Source organism: Labrus mixtus, chromosome 20 (assembly GCF_963584025.1).
Source record: "Labrus mixtus chromosome 20, fLabMix1.1, whole genome shotgun sequence".
Classification (NCBI taxonomy): Eukaryota; Metazoa; Chordata; class Actinopteri; order Labriformes; family Labridae; genus Labrus; species Labrus mixtus.
The window spans coordinates 10057457-10077516 of NC_083631.1; the positions used below are offsets into that span (position 1 = coordinate 10057457).

The window sequence follows — 20060 nt, forward strand, 5'->3', positions numbered from 1 at the left end:
GAAACACAAGATTCGCCATAACACGGAAAAAGGGAGAGACGGTGAAAAAGCAGGAAGGAGAAACCACGCTCTATTTAAAGTCTACCAAATAAGTTTATTTGGCGAATAATTCAGAACTCTACAACGAGTCTGTGAAGGAAAAGAGAGAGAGGCAGATCAGAGAAACCTTTATTCATTCCACAGAAAACATTAAGAACGTTTTATAAGCTGTGAGTAAAACATGTCAAATAAAAATACCTAATGTCACATGACGTCGTGTTGTCATGGTTATAGAGAAACCACAAAGTGATGTCCCCTTCCTATTTAACCATTTCAAGCCCTCACAACCTCCTGCACTCACTTTCCAGGTGACGTCGATTGTAAGTCCGTAAGGGTTCAGGTCTCAGGTCTCAGGTCTAAGGTCTCAGGTCTCAGGTCTCAGGTCTAAGGTGTAATGTCTCTGGTCTCTGGTCTCTGGTCTCAGGTCTCTGTTTTCAGGTCTCAGGTCTCAGGTCTAAGGTCTCAGGTCTCTGGTCTCTGTTTTCAGGTCTCACGTCTCTGGTCTCTGTTTTCAGGTCTCAGGTCTCTGGTCTCTGGTCTCAGGTCTAAGGTCTCAGATCTAAGGTCTAATGTCTCTGGTCTCAGGTCTCAGGTCTCTGGTCTCTGGTCTCTGGTCTGTGGTCTCAGGTCTAAGGTCTCAGGTCTCTGGTCTCTGGTCTCTGTTTTCAGGTCTCAGGTCTAATATCGCTGGTCTCAGGTCTCAGATCTCAGGTCTCTGGTCTCTGGTCTCTGGTCTAAGGTCTCTGGTCTAAGGTCTAATGTCTCTGGTCTCAGGTCTCAGGTCTCAGGTCTCTGGTCTGTGGTCTCAGGTCTCAGGTCTCTGGTCTGTGGTCTCAGATCTCAGGTCTCAGGTCTCTGGTCTCTGGTCTAAGGACTAATGTCTCTGGTCTCTGGTCTCAGGTCTCAGGTCTAAGGTCTCTGGTCTCTGGTCTCTGGTCTCAGGTCTCAGGTCTAAGGTCTCAGGTCTCTGGTCTCTGTTTTCAGGTCTCAGGTCTCTGGTCTCATGTCTCAGGTCTCAGGTCTCAGGTCTAAGGTCTCAGATCTCAGGTCTCAGTTCTCTTGTCTAAGGTCTAATGTCTCAGGTCTCTGGTCTCTGGTGTCTGGTGTCTGGTGTCTGGTGTCTGGTGTCTGGTCTCAGGTCTCAGGTGTCTGGTCTCTGTTTTCAGGTCTCAGGTCTCAGGTCTCTGGTCTCTGGTCTCTGTTTTCAGGTCTCAAGTCTCAGGTCTCAGGTCTCAGGTCTCTGGTTTCAGGTCTCAGGTCTCAGGTCTCAGGTCTCTGGGTTTAGGGGGTACACACTTGAGAAACTGCGATGTGAGCATGTTGTAGACAGAGAGGTTTCTGGGACGGGATTCATCCAGTACAGGATTCTGCATGTGTAGATAGAAGGGATCCTCATTTCCTGTTTGGAGCATTTTCTCTCCCTGGTTCCTTTTAAGATCACAAATAAAAACATTTCACCAAAATGACAAAAACACTTAAAGAATGCAGACTCTGCAGAAGAAGAGATTTGATAAACGTTTACTGAAAGGCAGGTCGCTTATTTTAATAAACTAGCATGATTTTAAAAGTAGCTGTGTTTGCGATGAACATTAACGTTTCTACTTCTACACGTGTTGTTACGGCCTCTTTCACCAAAGCTCAAAACATGGAGGCCGAAAACATATAAGTACATAAAACATATAAGGACACCATACAAGTTTAGAGTATCACCCCGAACTTTATTAAAAGCCCCCCCCCCACCCCCGTCAAAGTAATCAAAGAATAACAAAAAGGCCAAAGCGAAGGCTCGCAGTGAGCCGTCACTCCAGCACCTCCCCCTAAAAGTACGAAAACCGAAAACTACATACTGGGTATCTCAAGCCCGAACTAATGCAACAAAACACAGAAGTTGATTCATGAACAGATGAACTGCTCCTCCTCCTCCTCCTACTCCTCCTCCTTCTTCTTCTTCTTCTTCTTCTTCTTCTTCTTCTCTCTTTTTTCCAGGTTGAAGATCTTTCCATCCGGCTGCTTCCTCCATGTCAGCTTCACGTCTTCTCTCAGGCTGAGCTCCTTCAGCCTCTCTCGTAACTGAGAGAGGGGGGGGGGAGGGAGAGAGGGGGGGAGAGAGAGGGAGAGAGAGAGGGGGGGAGGGAGAGAGAGAGAGAGAGATAGAGAGAGGGGGGGAGAGAGAGAGGGAGAGAGAGAGATAAAATCACAACAAGACAGATGTGTTCAGTAAACGATGGGAGGCGTCTTCTTCTCTTTTACGTTATCTTAATAATAATAATAAAAATAATAATAATAAAACATTGGACATGTGTAGCACTGAATCGTCAAAGACTCTTAAAAGAGAAAAAACAACCAAAAAAAACAACGAAGAAAGGGGGGGGGTTGTGTCAGCCCTGTGATTGGCTGGTGAACAGTCCAGGGTGTAACCCCGCCTCTCGTCCAATGACAGCTGGGATTGGCTCCTCCCCCCCGTGAACCTCGATGGGAAACAGCAGTTTAAATAATGGATGGGTCGATCTCTCTCCTACCTGCCACAGGAGGGCTGCAGCTGCTTCCTCCAGGTTCACAGTCGAGTCTTTGCGAGTCACTTGCACCCTCAGCACACGTTTCTTCACCAGGTCTGTGAGAGGAGAAAACATTTTAACCTGGACCAAAAGTGGGCGTGTCCTACTCAGGAGAAGTCATGTGTGTTTTAAACTCATCACCTTGGCACACAAAGTAACGTTCAGTGTCACAGTTCATGTCTTCCCATAGACCTCTATGTAAAAGAGCACAGGGAGTCCCGAAGCCACTTCTTGGTCTATTAGTGGCCCATTTCCTCAGGGAATAGGGGCTCCCATCAGACCACCCCCACGAGTCTCTGTGGAGGCCGATCCAGGTGTTACTGTTCTTCAAAAGCCCCTTGATCTGGTCGTTCTCTGATTGGTTCCTCACACTGGCCAGGTCAGTGTAGCGCTCTCTGCAGTATCTCTGAGCCTCCGTCCAGGTCTTTGTCTCATTCACTAAGATGAAGCTGGAGGAGGAGTCTGTTTCAGCACAAATGAACAGTGTGAGTGGAGGAACATGAAGTATATGAACTATTAACCATCTGAAAGAATTTGCTCTGAAAGCGACCCAGTAACCTCCGTCATCAAACCCCAGTTAGAACCTGAACCTCTCTTGATTTCAGCCCGTCGTATGAACTAAAGTAATCCAGTTCTGAATGGTGGAAGATGCATCGCCTCTGTTCCTAAAAAGATCCAGCCCTTCACCTGAAGTCTGAGACCGACGCTACACCTTCTGAAAACTCCCCAAAATTCCTTAAAGCCGAGTCTCCTGGAATCAGCTGAAGCTGGCCACACACCAGACAATGTTAAATCTAAATGATTTAAAAACATGGAAACTGTTGGTGATGCTTCTCAGGCTGCTCACTCTCATTGGCTGTTGAGTCAGAGGCTGACTACCTCAGTCAGAGGTAGTCTGACTCGATCAGGAGCAGTGAAATAATCTTATTGACACAAACTAGAGAAAATCAGATATGGTAGGCCTTGAGTCTGGCCACGCCCTCCTGATGGTTAAAGGGGGCAAACGGGCGCAGAATGGTCTGTAATGTAGAACAGGACTGAAAACAAAGACACTTTCACACCCTTTCATAAAGTCATTGGTAAGTTCTTACCATCGTAGCAGACAAACTGGTAACTTGCGGTGCAAATGAAATCATTCCATGTCCCATATTGAGAAATCAGGACACAGGTCTGTGTACCACGGATGTTATTGTAGGCTTTGCTATGCCACTTCCTGAACTCGGCCTCTCCTTCTCCGTAGTATCCCTCCTCCTCCAGGGACCACCTCCAGCTGTCGATGTCATCGTACAGTCCGATCCACAGGTGACCCACATCAAGTTCCTCTGTAGCCTCCCGCAGCTGATCTGACTCCTGCTGGCTGCTCACAGAGGCCAGGTCTGTGAACTTCTCTCTGCAGTATCTCTGAGCTTCAGTCCAGGTTAATGCCTCTCTAACGAGGATGTAGCGACGAGGGAAACAGACGGGAAGGAAACACAGACCTGTGACAATAACAACATTTAGATTTAGTCGCCCTCTAAAGAAGATTTAAGGTACAAAATGAATAAACACAGATTCTTTTCAGAGTCTGTGACGAAGCTCCGCCCCTATCACGCCTTAAGACAGACATGGTGTCCCGGTCTGTCAAGTGTCACTACATCCCCCCCAAACGTCAGAGGGGCGTAAACATCAACATAACAGCTAACAGTTAACTCCTCATTAACAATAAACATGTAACTAAAAACACTTTCTTTTAAAGGGAGTCACTCACCTGACAGGAGAAGAAAAAGACAAGTTGTCCCCTCCATGGAGACAATTCTGCTTCTCCCTTTGATGTTGGATCTTCCAGCTGTGGGAGAAATCAAAGATGGTGATGGATGGACAGACTTAGAAACGAGTCGCTCCACATGCTGTGAAAATCAAAGATCCCAGAGGTATCATGAAGCGTCTTTACTGATTCTGCACCGCAGGAACTTTACTTTACTTTACTTTCTACTTTAGTTCCTAGAACCCGGTTCAGAGGAACCTCTTGAGTATGGTGGGGCTCGAGGCAAAAATCAAATGGGGGGGTCCTCTCCCCTAAAGACGGTAAAGACGGATAATTCTACTTCATTTTAAACTAGAGTGAATGCTGCCAGATGGGGCCCCCTTAGGGAGGTTTCCTACTGTCATTAAAAACTTTGCACATTTCTGGACACTGCTTTGGTTTAAGTTTGTGAGCGTCAAGCAGCTGTCTGCCTTTCCTGCTGACAAGCAGCACCTCTTTGCTTCAGAGGAGGCAGCCAGAAAAAAGTCCCTGTGGTGAGTCGATCTCATAGAACGACAAACCGTTTGGTCTCAAAACAGAGAATACTTCCTTCAAGACCTTCTGTGTAAGAACCCATGGACATCCCATAGAGACGATTTCATTTAATTTTTTTTATTTGTTCCGTACATGTCAAAACACACAACAGAAAAAGAAAAAGGAAAAATCAATTCACACTTTATCCCATGTACGGAAAGGAGCAGGGAGAAGAATAAATCTTGATTTATAAAGAAGTACGATATTATGGACTGAACACTTTGTTCCACAACTTTGAAAATAAGTTCAAGAAAGAGAACGTTGCTCCAAACACAAACAGAAATCCTCTATGACTAACAGAGTTATTCCCCTGGTTAAACATGAGCGTGACGGTTTTAAAACTTGTTCACTTTAAGTCAATTCAATGGAGAACAAGACAGGAAACGTTAAAATACCGTAAAACTTAAAAATAAAAGCTCATCCCAATGTGAAGTCCCTTCTGCTGCATGTTCTGACAAATAAAAGCAGTTTGTTTGAGAGGAGTGATGTCTTACCTGTGATGTGAGACGCTGTGAAGGCTGTCAGGTTCACTACAGCTTTAATGAACCTCAAACACTCGGAGCGGTTTGTTTTCATGCTCCTCTGATTTAATTTGCAATCCATGCAAAGACACAAACAAATCATTTATTTGCATGACGTCTGAGTGAGGACAAACAGAATGTACTTCTTGATCGTACTGACTCAATATTTAATCATTAACTCAAATGAAGAAGGGGAACGCAGGATACTCAGGTGTTAGGAAACAAACATGACCACCTTTAGAAGAATGTACACGCCGACATTTCTTGCGGCATTACTGCTCCAGTTGAGATATGACCGACTCTACCACTGAGCCACCCCAGGTCATTAGATTTAGTGTTGTACCAAGACGTGCTCTGCTGACCTCACAGGAGCTGCAGAAAGAACGAGCCCATCAAACAGAGGAAGGAGAGCATGTGTACGGTTAGCAGGTGAACAAACACTGCATCACTTCAAACACCTGAAACACCTGAAGGCCAGCAGGTACAGTAAAGCAGAGTGAAAACCTCCTGGGCCTGTCTGCTGTGATTTATGTTTCCTCTACAGGCAAGAGCACACACACACACACACACACACACACACACACACACACACGTAAAACACACACACACACACACACACACACACACACACACACACACACACACACACACACACACACACACACACACACACACACACACAAACACACAGACACACACACACAAACACACAGACACACACACCCACACACACACACACACACAAACACACAAAAAAACAAACACACACATGCAAAAAACACACACACATGGACACATGCACACCACACACACACACACACACACACGGACACACGCACACGCACACGCACACACACACACACACACACACACACACACACACACACACGGACACATGCACACGCACACACACACACACCTCGGTACATTTACACAAATTAAACCTGGCACAGGATCGTTCTCTCCAGCAATGTCACCTCAGCGTCTGTTTAATGTGTTTCTGCAGCCGAGAGCAAATCTCTGACGAGTCACCGACGGGTTTTACAGGTCGGTCTACACGAAGACTCTTTGTGTTTTGAACTGTGATGTTTCTCGATTCATTCATTTGATAAATATGTTCATTTCTGTATCCTTCATAGTACAGGTCCATGATAATCTGACATGCAGGTAAACAGTCTGAATTTCAGAGGACAGAGAGTTTGTAAGTCAGCTTGGACTCTGATTCTGTCAGTTCAATCTCTTCACTCTGGTTTAAGCTGCGTTATTGTACAAAAATCTACATTACATTTTACTCAAAGTAAACCTTCAGTGTTCAGTGCTCATGAGGCTTTAAAGGTCACATATCCTCCTCCTCCTCCTCTTCTTCAGTGTAAATAAGTCTCAGAGCTCCTCAAAACATGTGTGTGAAGTTTCTTGTTCTAAATCCACTCTGGTCCTGTATTTGATCATGTCTATAAACCCCTCTATTTCAGCCCTGCTCAGAACAGGCTGTTTCTGTGTCTGTAACTTTAAATATGTAAATGAGCTGTGTCTGACCACGCCCCCTCTCTAGAAGGGCTCGGGTGTCCCGGTGCTTTCTGGCTCCATGTCCTATTGTTTACGGTGAGAAGGCAGACTCAGAGGGCAGAACAAACACCTAGCTGTGGGAGTGTCACCCACCTGGGGGAGTGGCTACTGCCCTTTGTGATGTCATGAAGGGAAAATCTCCAAACAGCCTGTTTGAGCACACATTTTCTGAAAAGTGGAGCAGGCAGAAGACGGAGAGGATGGACTTTTCTCATCATTGGGGGGTTTGTAGACAGACTATAGACACATGTTAGAGTTAAAGGAACATGGTGAAGAGGATTTTAAATATATGACCTTTAAGGTCAACAACATTTTACTCCTTCAACACTTTTTAATTTTTTTAATTTCGACTGAGTCCATCAAAAAGTGAAACTCCTGTAAAGTATGTGACAGGAGCATAAACACCTGAACCCCTGGATCACTGCAGGTACAGGATCTGCTGTGGGGGCGGAGTCTGTGCAGTGGTTCAGGTAGAACATAAAGTACAAATGATTCAAACATGAACATCGCCATCCTTCAAGGTTACAACAACATGCTCGCCTCTCGTGTTCCTCTCTTTGTGGGACTCTGAATGTGAGTGTGGTGTTTTAGGCCACAGCAGTCTGGTGAGAATCATTCAAGCGTTAAATTGCTTTCAGACGGCCTACTGAGTAATCAGGCAGCTCGCCAGTGGAGCTCGCTGTACCAACGGGGTCACGTGTGAAGGTGTTCCCCGGCCCGCCTGATACCTTGTAGCAGCATTATTAAAGAAGAGCGGTGAACGCCTCACACGTTCAGTTTATAGACTCCATATGTCACTATATCAGGAACAAGGTTACAACATGTTAGGAAGGAAGAACAAACAGCTGCACAGTCAAAATAAATACTTTTAGAGGATTTTCTATGGAAGCCCTAAAAGGACAAACATCAATACATTTAAATCCATTTCCTCCTGTGATAACAAATACTAAAGGCTAAACTCAAATCTTACCACCAAGTGTGTTTGTCTAAATCTAATGACAAATTATTATTAGAGAAGCACTGACGTTTTTTTAAAGTACCAATTTGGCCGATTATCAGACTCCCACAATGCATCATGTTCTCTCATATCTGATGATAAAAACAGTTCAGAGTTTGTCCAACAGGCAACTTCCTCTCCTCTCAATCAGTCGTCAGGTGAGGTCAGCATCAAATGAATATGACTCAACAAATAAACATAATATTATATACATAATAAACGGCTCGTGCCACATCCTTTGCCGATGTCTGACAGCGGGGTCGATATTGTCCGTTACTGGGGGGTCGATATCTGCCGATGCATCGCTGTACCCCTCATTATTATACTCGTCACGTTTGCAGGAAGAGGACGTGACCTCTGTGTGTGTTTATGGAAATGATTAACAGATGGTCCCTCACGTACATAAGGTCATGTTACAGTTATTGTTCCTCTAAATATAGACTGCTGCTGTTTTAATAAACAACCACACACACACACACACACACACACACACACACACACACACACACACACACACACACACACACACACACACAGAGTCTTTAATCTCTTCCTTGTGTAGATGTTAGTAGAGACCGTTTAGCTGACTTGTAACAGGTACACACACACACACACACACACAAACACACACACAGGTACACACATCCAGGTGATCCCTCTCTGTTAACACTCTGAAGTTGTTTCTGGATCCTGAACGCCGTTGCAGAAGACAGAACGATATGAAGCTGCAGCTGAAATGATCATTATTCACTTTTTGTTTCTGGAAAAGAGAGAGAAGCAAAGAGCCGGTTGTTTCAGCTCAGCTTCAGGCTGCTGAATGAGTGCAGAGCTGATTTTGGACTGACCGCTGTCCATGGTGCTGAACTAGAACACCAAGACACTGAGGGGTAACTGTCTGTTTTTCAGACATCTTCAAATACAAAATTATTTTTGGCTCTCACAAAGTTGTTGTTGTTATGAATTGCCGCTCTACAAATAATGATTGATTGATTCCAGGAGCGTGTGGCTGCAGCTTCAGAGTCTGAAATAAATATATATATGCAGTATACATCATCATCACCAAATCGGGCCTAAAATCATCTAGTATGGCCGTCTTAAGTTGATGTAGCCTAAAGTAACTGTTAGCTTAGCTCACTTCATTTTACATGAAGCTAGCTCAACGCTGCACATGAGCCAGCTTAACTTTTTATTGATGTTACGATTAAATATCTACTTACTCAGGATATTTAAATCCTATGAATACATGAGCAGTCAGTTAAAGACACTGGGGCCGTTTTCGAAACCGCGTACTACATACTACTATCTAAATCAGTATGCAGTATATACTGTATACTGCATACTGAGTTCAACAGTAGTATGTAGTATGACAGCCAGTCGTCGGTTATTTTGCAGTATGCTTGGCACGGTTAAACTGGTTTTACTCAGCTGTGAATAATATGTAGTAATAGAGCAAGCGAAGCACCCTGTAATTGCAGCTGCTTGTCCAGCTGTGACACATGCACTGTACAGTCTACAAAGCAGGAAAATACGAGGTGGTAAGACATATAAATATATGAACATGTCATATTTGTTATTGGTTCATAATGTGGCAAGATATTCAGTCACCGCCACCGACGAGTTCAAACAGCTGCGCTCCGGCATTTTGATCTCTGACCTGGCACTTTGTATTGTGGGAAACAGTACGCGAGGTAGACTGGTCCGATGCATACTGTACATTTTTCCCGAATCAGTATGACATCCTGGTATTTTTGGCATACTGCGGATCTCGCAGTTGTTCTGCAGTATGCAGTACTGCATTTTGGCCAAATGAGTATGTATTAGTAGTATAGTATGCGGTTTCGAAAACAGCCTGGGAGGTCTAATGACCAGTAGGGCAAAGGATTATGGGATGCTGGCGAGCAGGAACAGACAAGAGAGAAAGGGGTTGGACCAGAGTTGAACTTCGGTGAACAATATTCAATGCGAGCTGCGCGATCTGCCATTTGATTGGATATTCTGGATTCTTCTGGATTCTGGTTGTCAGGAAAGGCTATTTTGGCCAAACCGGAAACAACATGGCAGCTTTTTCCTAATAGACTATTAAAATATGTTTTTATACATAGTGTACTGAAATCTCATTGTGAAAGCATTTGGTGAGAGATATTTGTAAGTAGTTTCTGAATCTTGACTCATTTGGCCTACATAAAACGTAAACCTTTGTGGTGTACCCTCCGCTGTGATGCAGGGAGACAAGCAACCATAGAAGAAGAAAACAGGAAGTAGAGGCGGTAAACTACAACACAGGTACATCATCACTGAGTCCTCTCATCTCACATATAATTTACAGGGGACTGTGTGTAATTATAAATAACAACAAAAAGAAAGTTCCGGGTGCATTTCTCACCTTGATACACTACAACACAATTTCCGGTCAAGACTTTTCCCGTGTGTGTTGCCTTTGTTTACAGTCCGAGTAGAAACTAGAACAACAAGATAAAGTTGGAGGCTGATGTTTGTTTTCAATCTTAAACTGAGAGAATAATTAAATGTAAAATGTTACCAGAAGACTTACGATGTTTCCAGGATGTAACTACAGCCGATGTTTCCTCAATTTTCCTCTCCATATGGACTTTTGCCTCCAGAATCCACTTAAAGCCTTAGTGTAAGATACTACTCTGACTACAAACAGAAAGGAGAACACTCCTGACACCATAAACAGGGTCTCTGTCCGACAGATTCTGCAGGATTATGTTCTGATAAACACGCTACAAAGTTTTGCTTTTATTCTGAAGGGTATTTCCGGTTGTGCAGCTCATTGTTTGTAACTTTACACGCTACGCAGGTTGTGTGAGCAGCAGAGGGAGGCAGAGGGAGACACACGCACACACGGAGCGGATCTTCTCGGCGTCTGTTCTCCTCGGAGCTTTCAGCGGCTGAATGCAGGTGAGTGAAGCCGGGACAGAGGAGTGAGAGCCGGGGAGCTCACCTGCGGAGCCCCGCTGGTTCTGCTGGTTGTGCTGCTCTGTGAGGATGAATGTTTGCCTTGAGATGAATTATGAAGGTGAGGTGTTGGTGTGCGCAGGTGACTGCTGACGGTCTGAAGGAGGACTGTTGGAGTGGAAGTTGGTTCAGGTGGAGCTGTGGTGTTCAAGAGTCTAATTCAGGGTTTGATGTAAAGTTGGAATTGCTTCACGTTCAGGTGAAGATGTTTTTGTTTTCTGCAGATCATTGTGTGTTTTTCTCCTCATTCTTTAGATATATTGTTGAACACCTATGACCCATTTTCTTCTGAACATAGATTACATTTTTTGCACAGATGCTGAAGATTTGAGAGGATCTGAGCATGCTCCGTGTTGTCTCTTTTTAAACAGCGTTTAATCAGTAATGTGATTCTGATATGTCACATATTGATCTGTTGATCAGGGATTTCGGTTGTCAAAATGTGCGATACTTTGATTCTTTTTGATACCATATGTTTTTAATTATTGTAATCTGTTATTTCATGATTGATGGTGTTGGAAAAATACTAAAGTTTGCCATAAACTTCAGATCTTCAGTCCTTTTTAGAGAGAGAGAGAGAGAGGGGGGGGGGGGGGGGGGAGACTGAATTGCACAAAGACTCTCCATCAGTCAGTTTGCCTGCAGGTTTACCCAATACCAGGCTATTACGCCCCACCATGAGGTCCTATGGGGACGAAGGGAAGGGATTTTAATGAGACACAAAAATAACTCAATATTTAACAAAGGACTAAATCAACAATCCCAGACTGAGAGGCGTCACGCAGCAGTCCCATCTCCATCACCTCCCTCCCTCTTAACTCAGCTGTGAGGCCATGTGCACGGAGGACAGGTGATCAGGAGCTTCACCTGCAGGGCGGAGCTGCAGACAACAGAAGAAGAGAACAACATGCAGTCTTCATTTTAGAGTCCCAGTGATACTGAAACGGTTATTGATATCTCTCTCCAGAAGAAGGGATGTATCTAACACGTTTCTCTCTCTCCGCGCCTCTTCTCCGGGTCTCTGATTAAATAATGACACTTTTGAATGAATGATTGAAACCTTTATTGCCCCTAGAGGACTTTTACTAACAGCAAGAAAACATAACAGAGACAAAAGACATGACAGGATTGTAAAGGGCATCAAGTAGCAGGTTCAGTAAAGTGCAGAGTGCAGACAAAATCCTGATGCTGGTCTCTCTGTACCCGCGCCCTGAAGTCAGGAGTTCATACTCGGACCAAAGAGGGCGCAGCGGGTCTGCTGTGGTCCTGTTGGTTAGATTCAGTGTAAACCAAGCAGCAGCCTCAGGTGTTAAATATGAAGCCGATGCTGAAGTGTAAAGTCCTGCAGTTCCTGGAGTGTCCACTAGAGGCTGGCTGCAGAAGCACAGGAAGTCACATACACACCCATTCTAAAAAGCCTGTTTTTACAGCAGAGATTAACATGTTTACAGCCTGGTTCAAAAAAACATATAGGCGTGATTAGCTCATGTCTCTATCGACACACACTGTACGGGGGGTGAATGTTTTGATGACTCATCAGTTTTGATTTGATGAAGGATAAGAGTTATTCACAATAAGGCGTCTAGCTGACTTGATTGACAGGTGGGCGCGGTGTAACGGTTTGTCAGGAGGTTTAAAACCCGCCTCAGCTCCAGTTCTCAGCCTGTCGTTAGGTTGACTGAAAGTTAGACTGAGACAGCATTTCCAGCATGGAGACCGCCATTGATGGGACTCCAGCGCCCCCTGCAGGAACAGACGGGTGACGTTATAAAGAAGCGAGATCAAAGATTGAAGCTAACTACATGGTAGCGGCAATAAAGTAGATGTGCCTAAACTGATGAAGGACTAATAATTATTTTGCAAATAGATGTTGTGTTTTGAGCTGAGCTCTGCTGGATGGATCTAAAGTGAACCAACCGTCCGTCAGTGAGGCTTGGTGTTCTGGATCAAAGTCCTGCAGATGTTTCTTCAGGACTAAAGCATTAATTACTGCATTTGATGAATGAAACCGTATGGGGAAACTATGCAGTTCATTTCTCTTTAAGAGAGATGTGTTAGAAAGTGTGAGCTGTTTCCCTCTGAGATGGTTTGTCCTGCGTGAAGAGTGCAGAGATCTCTCATGTGTTGAATATGCAAAGCGAGGCAGAGAAACAGCTGCTGTTTGCCTCTCAACAAGCTGGCTGCGGTGCAGGCAGGGACCGTGCATTGATCGCCTCATGAAGCTGTGTTTCTGTGGAAAGAAGAATCACACGCTGACAGACTGTAACGAGCAGCTCGCACACACTCCTGCAGAGAGGATTTACAAGCTCCTGAAAGTGTTTACAAGGTTTGAGTTAATATTGGAAGAGCCGAGGCAAAACATGCCCACCTGCTGACACTCTGACAAAGACTGTGTGTGTGTGTGTGTGTGTGTGTGTGTGTGTGTGTGTGTGTGTGTGTGTGTGTGTGTGTGTGTGTGTGTGTGTGTGTGTGTGAGAGAGATGATGTCTACTTTGTGTTTCTCTCCATCATTACCTAAAAATAAACGAGCATGTCAGATTCTCTCGTTTTAACATCCTCAGGTGAAACCAGCCGCTCCTCAGTTTACTCTTTTATTCTGTTTTTTTTTTTTTACCACTTCCTGTTAACGATGGCGTCGCTGTAAATCATCCACTGAAGAAGAAGAAGTCATTTTTTTGAAACGTGCTCAAACTAGGATCAATATTGGAGATGCTTTAGAAAAATGGAGAGAGGTTAGAACACAGAAAAGTTTACAGACCCATGCAGAGCTGGATAAACACTGAAGCTTCAGTGTCCACCACATGGCAACCTGCATGAACATGGACTCTAGAGAGGGGGGGGGGTTTCAAACCTTCCTTCACATCCAACAAGCTGTTGTAGTTTTGGTGTTTACAGCGTGTGTGCTGATAAACTGAACTGTCTGAACTTCAGTCGACTTTTCATTCTGTTTGTTTTTGATCCCTGGACGCCGTCTCTGCGTTCAGTCGGAGGTATTTCCTCCTCGTCACTAAAACGTTCACACACGCCATTATGTTTCAGAGAGGAAATAAATGTCCAACACCCCCCCCCACACACACACACACACACACGCTGAGAGATATCTTTCATCTCTTATTATGAATGTTTGTGTGTCAACATGCACACACTGCTCCTCCTCCTCCTCCTCCTCTTCCTCCTCCTCCTCTTCCTCTTCCTCTTCCTCCTCCTCTTCATCCTCTTCCTCCTTCTCCTCCTCCTCCTCTTCCTCCTCCTCCTCCTCTTCCTCTTCCTCCTTCTCCTCTTCCTCCTCCTCCCTCTGCTCTTCTTCCTCCTCTTCCTCTTCCTCTTCCTCTTCCTCTTCCTCCTCCTCCTCCTCTTCCTCTTCCTCTTCCTCCTCCTCCTCCTCCTCCTCCTCGTTGTCTCAGGCAGCAGCACATCTTTCTCTTTATTTGTCTGCCAGCGAGTCATTAAAACGAGCCCGCTGTGCCTCTGAGGGAGCGCGGGCAGAAACATGAGCAGCTGAGCCCGCTTCATGAAGCTCTTTGTTACATGCCGATGAGCTCCACACGGACGGGAAAACACAGAGAACTCTGGGGAACCGCGGCGAGCAGAGACCACGCCCACTACAACGAGCGGCATGTCCCAACGCCTTTAAGTGACCACTACCTGCAGACACAGAGAGTTGAACATACTGAACTCTGCACACTGTCCCTTCAAATTTTTACAGATGCTCCAGTTGTTTGTTTCTTTGTTTCTTTGTTTTTGTTTCTTTGTTTTCGGCCCCCCAGCACTGAGACAGGCTGCAAGAAAACTTTGGGGTGAAAGATCTTTATTCTAAATAAAAATAAATAAAAGTAGGACTGCACAATAATGAGGCGATGCATACAGCCACAAAATACAGCGGGACCCTCTGATTTGATTGGTTAAAAAGTTCAGGAGGGAAATGCTGCAAACACAGTTATGTGTAAAGAATGCTGCAAAGAAGAATCAGGAGGTAGTCTTAAATATACTGCTGTTCAACTTTGAGATGATTCTGGTACAAATCCAGCGGTAATAATCTATTCTGTTACCATGGCAACAAAAAGACTCTTTCTCTACGTCTGTTGAGAAAATCTTTTTTATAACCCTTGTAGGCTTAAAACCAGAAACACCTGATTTAAGATATAAGAACAGACTCAGTTGTTAGCAGCAGCTGAATGAAAGTTTAAAAACCTCCGGCTACAGACCGACTTATTTCTGAGAAGTTGAGACTCGACTTTGTGACGTAAAGGCTGCATGCCTGCAGGGTGGATGTGTTTAACTCTGTGCACACACACCTGATTGTCTGCAGACTCAGAGATGCTACATATCTGTTTATGTAAGATGTCAAACCCTGAAGGAAGGCGTCTCGGTCCTGATCAGCCTGGCACTCTCCCACAGGGCCAGACGCTCCTCCCTGCAGCTTGGGAAGAAGAAATTGAGCATTTGTGGAGGTTGCTCATTGAGCAGGGTCATTAAGGTCCCTGACTGTAATCAATAGCTGTGTCAGTAGGTGGGATACAGTGGAGAATGCTAACCAGAGAGAGAGAGAGAGAGAGAGTGTGCAGAGGTGGAGCAGCCTTTCATGCGATGATGGATTTGCTCTCAGATGTGGGCTTTTGAATCCAGACACGGTTTGCAGTGATAAACAGGCATTAGACTAATCTTCATGGGCTTCACGGTGCACGAGAGGCAGCATCCAACGCTCCCGTCACGCCGTGATGAATGGAGTGTGCCGCCATCATCAAAGTCTATCTGCATGGCTGACAGTGATTTTTGTCAGTTTGGGGTCATTTTCTCGCTGCATGTAAATGAGACGGTTGTTTTCTTAGTTTTCTTCGGGTTGAGCCGGGGGATTGGGAACGATTGTTTGGAGCCTTTGAATGCAGGAGAGCGTCAGCGAGGTCATTAAGTCTGCAGAGGAGGGTTTAAAAGTGTGCTCGCTTCATTCATCAGTGTCAGCTGACATTAGGGCGCCGCGTCACGGCTCAGGAGGAGGTGATGTGCGCTGAATTATTGCACATAAATACACAAACTAATGCTTTATAAATATGAGAAGAGACGACGTGTGCAGCTAGACTCATGATGATGCTAACATGCTTTACCGTATGCACCATCTTATGCAGCATGCTAACATGCTAATGAGCGCTAACTCAAAGTTTAGCAGAGATGGAGAGACAACAGACAGACGACTGATCCGTAAGGTTTGAGAAAATATCAGTACAAACTTTATATTTTGTTCCACTAAAACCTTATTGGTATCAATGTTAAACGTTTTTTTTTCTTTAGACACACACCTGAAAAAGAGGGGAGGTCTTACCTTCAGGGTCTAGACTCATAATGCAGATAAACAGACAGAGGCGCTCGTTTGTATTAAAAGTGTACCGCTAATGACCGAGGCCAGCTGTCACTCACAGCTGCAGTACCAGAAGGAGACACCAGAAGGAGACATGACGAGGAGACACCAGAGGAGAAGAGAGAAGGAGACATGATGAGGAGACACCAGAGGAGACACCAGAGAAGAGAGAAGGAGACATGATGAGGAGACACCAGAGGAGAAGAGAGAAGGAGACATGATGAGGAGACACCAGAGGAGACACCAGAGGAGAAGAGAGAAGGAGACATGATGAGGAGACACCAGACGAGACACCAGAGGAGAAGAGAGAAGGAGACATGATGAGGAGACACCAGAGGAGACACCAGAGGAGTAGAGAGAAGGAGACATGATGAGGAGACACCAGAGGAGAAGAGAGAAGGAGACATGACGAGGAGACACCAGAGGAGACACCAGGAGGAGACACCAGAGGAGACACCAGAGGAGACACTAGGGGGAGACACCAGAGGAGACACCAGGAGGAGACACCAGAGGAGACACCAGGAGGAGACACCAGAGGAGACACCAGGAGGAGACACCAGAGGAGACACTAGGAGGAGACACCAGAGGAGACACCAGGAGGAGAAGAGAGAAGGAGACATGATGAGGAGACACCAGAGGAGACACCAGCGGGAGAAGAGAGAAGGAGACATGACGAGGAGACACTGGGGGGAGACACTAGGAGGAGACACCAGCGGGAGAAGGAGACATGACGAGGAGACTCCAGAGGAGACACTAGGGGGACACACCAGGAGGAGACACCAGAGGAGACACCAGAGGAGACACCGGGGGGGGGGGGGGGGGGGGGACGGGACGGAGAATAGAGCCTCATAAAGTCTTTGTGTATCTCTTAACCCAGACGACTTATCACCTTGTGTGAGGAGTCACAATATCATAATGTGTTGAATCAAACCTTTTTGCTAATATATACATACACACACACACACATATATATATATGTATATATGTGTGTGTGTGTATACCGCCCTGCTGGTCAGAATGAGGAGTGAGGGGGTGTGTGATGTCAGACACGAGTCTCCATGCTCAGCAGAGGGAAATAAAACATTCTTTGTTGCGAGGATTAAACCCATAAACAGAAGAGAGAGAACGTGTGCTTGTGCTGACTCTCGCCGTCTTTCCATAATGATCTCCGATCCTCCTCCAAAGAGCCGCCTGAGGGCTTTAACGCCACCTCCAACCTGAACCTCCAACCTGAACCTCCATCAGCACCACCTCCTCCTGTCTCCTTCACCTCCACTGTCACACTGACAGTCCCTCATTCTCTCTCATTTCCTCTCCCTCTCTGAATCAGTAAACTTTATCCACCTGAAAGACCTCCCCCCTCCCCCCCTCTCTGAACGCTCTCTTCTCCCATGCTGCGTTCCAATTACTCCACGCTGTCATAAAGCCGGACTGCACCGCCTTATCGCTGCACCAGGAGAGAGGCAGCGGGCTTCAGCCAGGCTTATCAAAATGCTAATGTGTTTGAAAGGAGACATTAGTCTTCCTGAGGAGAGGAGGCATTATTAAACAGCCGCCTGTTTCATCTTGTAAAAGTGTCACTATCTCTCCCCTGCACGGCCGCACGCTGGAACTGCAGAACATTCTTCATTCCACCACAGGGACCGAGAGAAGACTGCTCAGACCTCTAAATGATGAAGAGCAGAAACAGCCTGGATCTTTGGATCTGGAAGTCATGACACCAGAACTTCAAACATTGATTTCATTCTAGCATGATGATGATTCCTGTTTGAAGTCCTAGACGCTGATATTGGGTCGTATTGAGAACATGATTTCAAGAATCAAAAGTTGCAAAGTGCTGCGATTGCAGATGTTTTTGTCCAGACACTTTGCACTGTGCAGGAATCTGTCCTGATGGATTCTTTCCTCTCATACCTCATGACCTAGACGTCGTTTCAGTTCTTTTAAATACTATCGAGAACCAAATAAACAGATAGACTCTCTAAACAGAGAAGCGCTGCTCTCTGATTGGTCACATCGGGTTCAAACATCTTTTCTACTCTTTGTGTTGGTCAGTTCGAACGTTACGCTCTACTAGTTAAGATGAACCTTACGTCTCCGTGGTAACCAAAGAAAGACACAACGTGATGCAGAGAGAGAGTCAGTATCCTGTCTCCTTCAAAATAAAATACAGACTTCTCCTTCAAAATAAAACACAGACTTCTCTTAAAGTGAAGCTGCTCCATCGTCCCTTCTGGGCCTCCGTACGTGTGTGGTGGTGACTGTGTCTGCAGAGACTCTGTCCTCTGACTGGATTTTACTGTTCTGCTTTGTTCTGGTTGACTCGGGACGTTTGTGGGCGGAGCTGGTGTGTTTCCTCCAGCTAATGACAGCGTAGCAGGTGAGTTTAGGAGTGGATACAATTCAGTGATTGGACGAGATTCAAATCGGTGAATATGACGGACGTGGACGTAGCAGCAAAGAAGAGAAAATATAATCAGAGTGAGGAGAAACACCAAGCGGATAAAGCTCGTTCTAAAGCGAGGGTGAAACTTGTGTTGTCTTTTACCCGTGGACGTGGAGTTAGTCTACTTCCTGTTGGACAGGAAGGTGACAAACACCGGCGGTTAGCTTGTGCTAGCGTGCGTTAGCTTGCAGTGTAGGTACAAGTAGTAAACGTACACACTACATCCTGCAGGGGGGCGGGGCTTCTGGGGGAGATGAGCCCAGGAGGAGGGGTCAGTTTGAACGTTTACTGACTCCTCCTTTAAGTTACAAACTAACTAGTGAACATAAAGAGTTTAGTGTGGACACACAGATCATAAAGTCGTTTACACGACGTCTGAATGATTTTGTAAAGTGAACTGAAACATCACACGAGGAGTTTTCAAATGAGCTTCAGTTAAATAACACACAGTCTGACCTCAGATCTCTGCACATATGTTTTCACCACACACACACACACACACACACACACACTGGGCAGTGTGTTAGAGGGTTTCATACTGTTTGATGTCGTTTCCTTGCTGGTTCTTGGTTCAGCTTTGGCTCGCTGCAGATGGAGTCTGGCAACACAACATGCACTGAACACAGGAGATAAGTTGGACATCTCCCTCAGCTGGCTCTCTCTCTGTGTGTGTGTGTGTGTGTGTGTGTGTGTGTGTGTGTGTGTGTGTGTGTGTGTGTGTGTGTGTGTGTGTGTGTGTGTGTGTGTGTGTGTGTGTGTGTGTGTGTGTGTGTGTGTGTGTGTGTGTGTGTGTGTGTGTGTGTGTGTGTGTGTGTGTGTAGAGAGTGGAGAGGAACAGCAGCATGCAAAATGTTAGCTGCACTTCAAAGAGCTGTGCTGCGATACAAACAGAAGCTCAGTGTCTGTGCCAGCAGAGACCACTGCTAATACTGTGTGTGTGTGTGTGTGTGTGTGCGTGCGTGCGTGTGTGTGATCTCCCTAAGACTCTTACTCAGCTCGCCTGAAGGCTGACACCTTGAAATCCACCCAGTAAATTACTGAGCCGACTTCCTGCAGACATCTTTTAGTTCTGTGCTCCACACACACACACACACACACACACACACACACACACACACACACACACACACACACACTCCTCTTTGGAACCTTCTGTCGGTGATTTAAGTGGATTTGAGTTCTCTGCAGGTCCGCTCTGTTTTCACTGTTTGATATTTCTCTTCAGACTCTAAAAATAAAAACCAGAAGCGAGAGAATAAATGTTTTATTTCTTACTCAGCGATGGAA

General features: G+C 45.5%; 3 protein-coding genes across 4 annotated transcripts in view; 2 read left to right on the plus strand and 1 right to left on the minus strand.

Annotated features, from left to right (window-relative positions):
• The first annotated feature begins 414 nt into the window (after nucleotides 1–414).
• On the plus strand, nucleotides 415–1860 carry LOC132954430 (uncharacterized). The gene is made up of 8 exons (XM_061026982.1): nucleotides 415–484; nucleotides 555–589; nucleotides 667–694; nucleotides 737–778; nucleotides 814–1065; nucleotides 1122–1142; nucleotides 1178–1310; nucleotides 1790–1860. The coding sequence occupies exons 1-8, from the start codon at nucleotides 434–436 to the stop codon at nucleotides 1858–1860; spliced, it is 633 nt and encodes a 210-aa protein (XP_060882965.1). The 5' UTR covers nucleotides 415–433.
• Nucleotides 1840–5447, minus strand: LOC132954510 (asialoglycoprotein receptor 2-like). The gene is made up of 6 exons (XM_061027070.1): nucleotides 5406–5447; nucleotides 4342–4419; nucleotides 3686–4072; nucleotides 2736–3056; nucleotides 2559–2650; nucleotides 1840–2109 (listed from the first exon to the last, which is right to left on the minus strand). The coding sequence occupies exons 2-6, from the start codon at nucleotides 4376–4378 to the stop codon at nucleotides 1966–1968; spliced, it is 981 nt and encodes a 326-aa protein (XP_060883053.1). The 5' UTR covers nucleotides 4379–4419; nucleotides 5406–5447; the 3' UTR covers nucleotides 1840–1965.
• Nucleotides 5448–10829: 5382 nt separating this feature from the next.
• The window catches only part of rbfox1 (RNA binding fox-1 homolog 1), a 109254-nt gene continuing 100023 nt past the window's right edge, over nucleotides 10830–20060 (plus strand). The window contains exon 1 of one of the 2 annotated variants that reach the window (XM_061026970.1): nucleotides 10830–10917. In XM_061026970.1, the coding sequence (XP_060882953.1) occupies nucleotides 10912–10917 (6 nt within the window). In that variant the 5' untranslated portion in view covers nucleotides 10830–10911. The remainder of the gene's footprint in view (nucleotides 10918–20060) is intronic. The other variant, XM_061026972.1, reaches the window with a different exon arrangement.

Excerpts from the sequence above, each read along its gene's own strand:
- LOC132954430 (XM_061026982.1), top strand. The coding sequence starts at position 434 with ATGTCTCTGGTCTCTGGTCTCTGGTCTCAGGTCTCTGTTTTCAGGTCT. Across the intron at positions 590-666 it reads TCTCTGGTCTCAGGTCTAAG|GTCTAAGGTCTCAGGTCTCT; the intron begins GTCTCAGATCTA and ends CTGTGGTCTCAG. Across the intron at positions 1,143-1,177 it reads TCTCTGGTCTCTGGTGTCTG|GTCTCAGGTGTCTGGTCTCT; the intron begins GTGTCTGGTGTC and ends GTCTGGTCTCAG.
- LOC132954510 (XM_061027070.1), bottom strand. The coding sequence starts at position 4,378 with ATGGAGGGGACAACTTGTCTTTTTCTTCTCCTGTCAG. Across the intron at positions 2,651-2,735 it reads ACGTTACTTTGTGTGCCAAG|ACCTGGTGAAGAAACGTGTG; the intron begins GTGATGAGTTTA and ends CTCCTCTCACAG. Across the intron at positions 2,110-2,558 it reads CTGCAGCCCTCCTGTGGCAG|TTACGAGAGAGGCTGAAGGA; the intron begins GTAGGAGAGAGA and ends CCCCTCTCTCAG.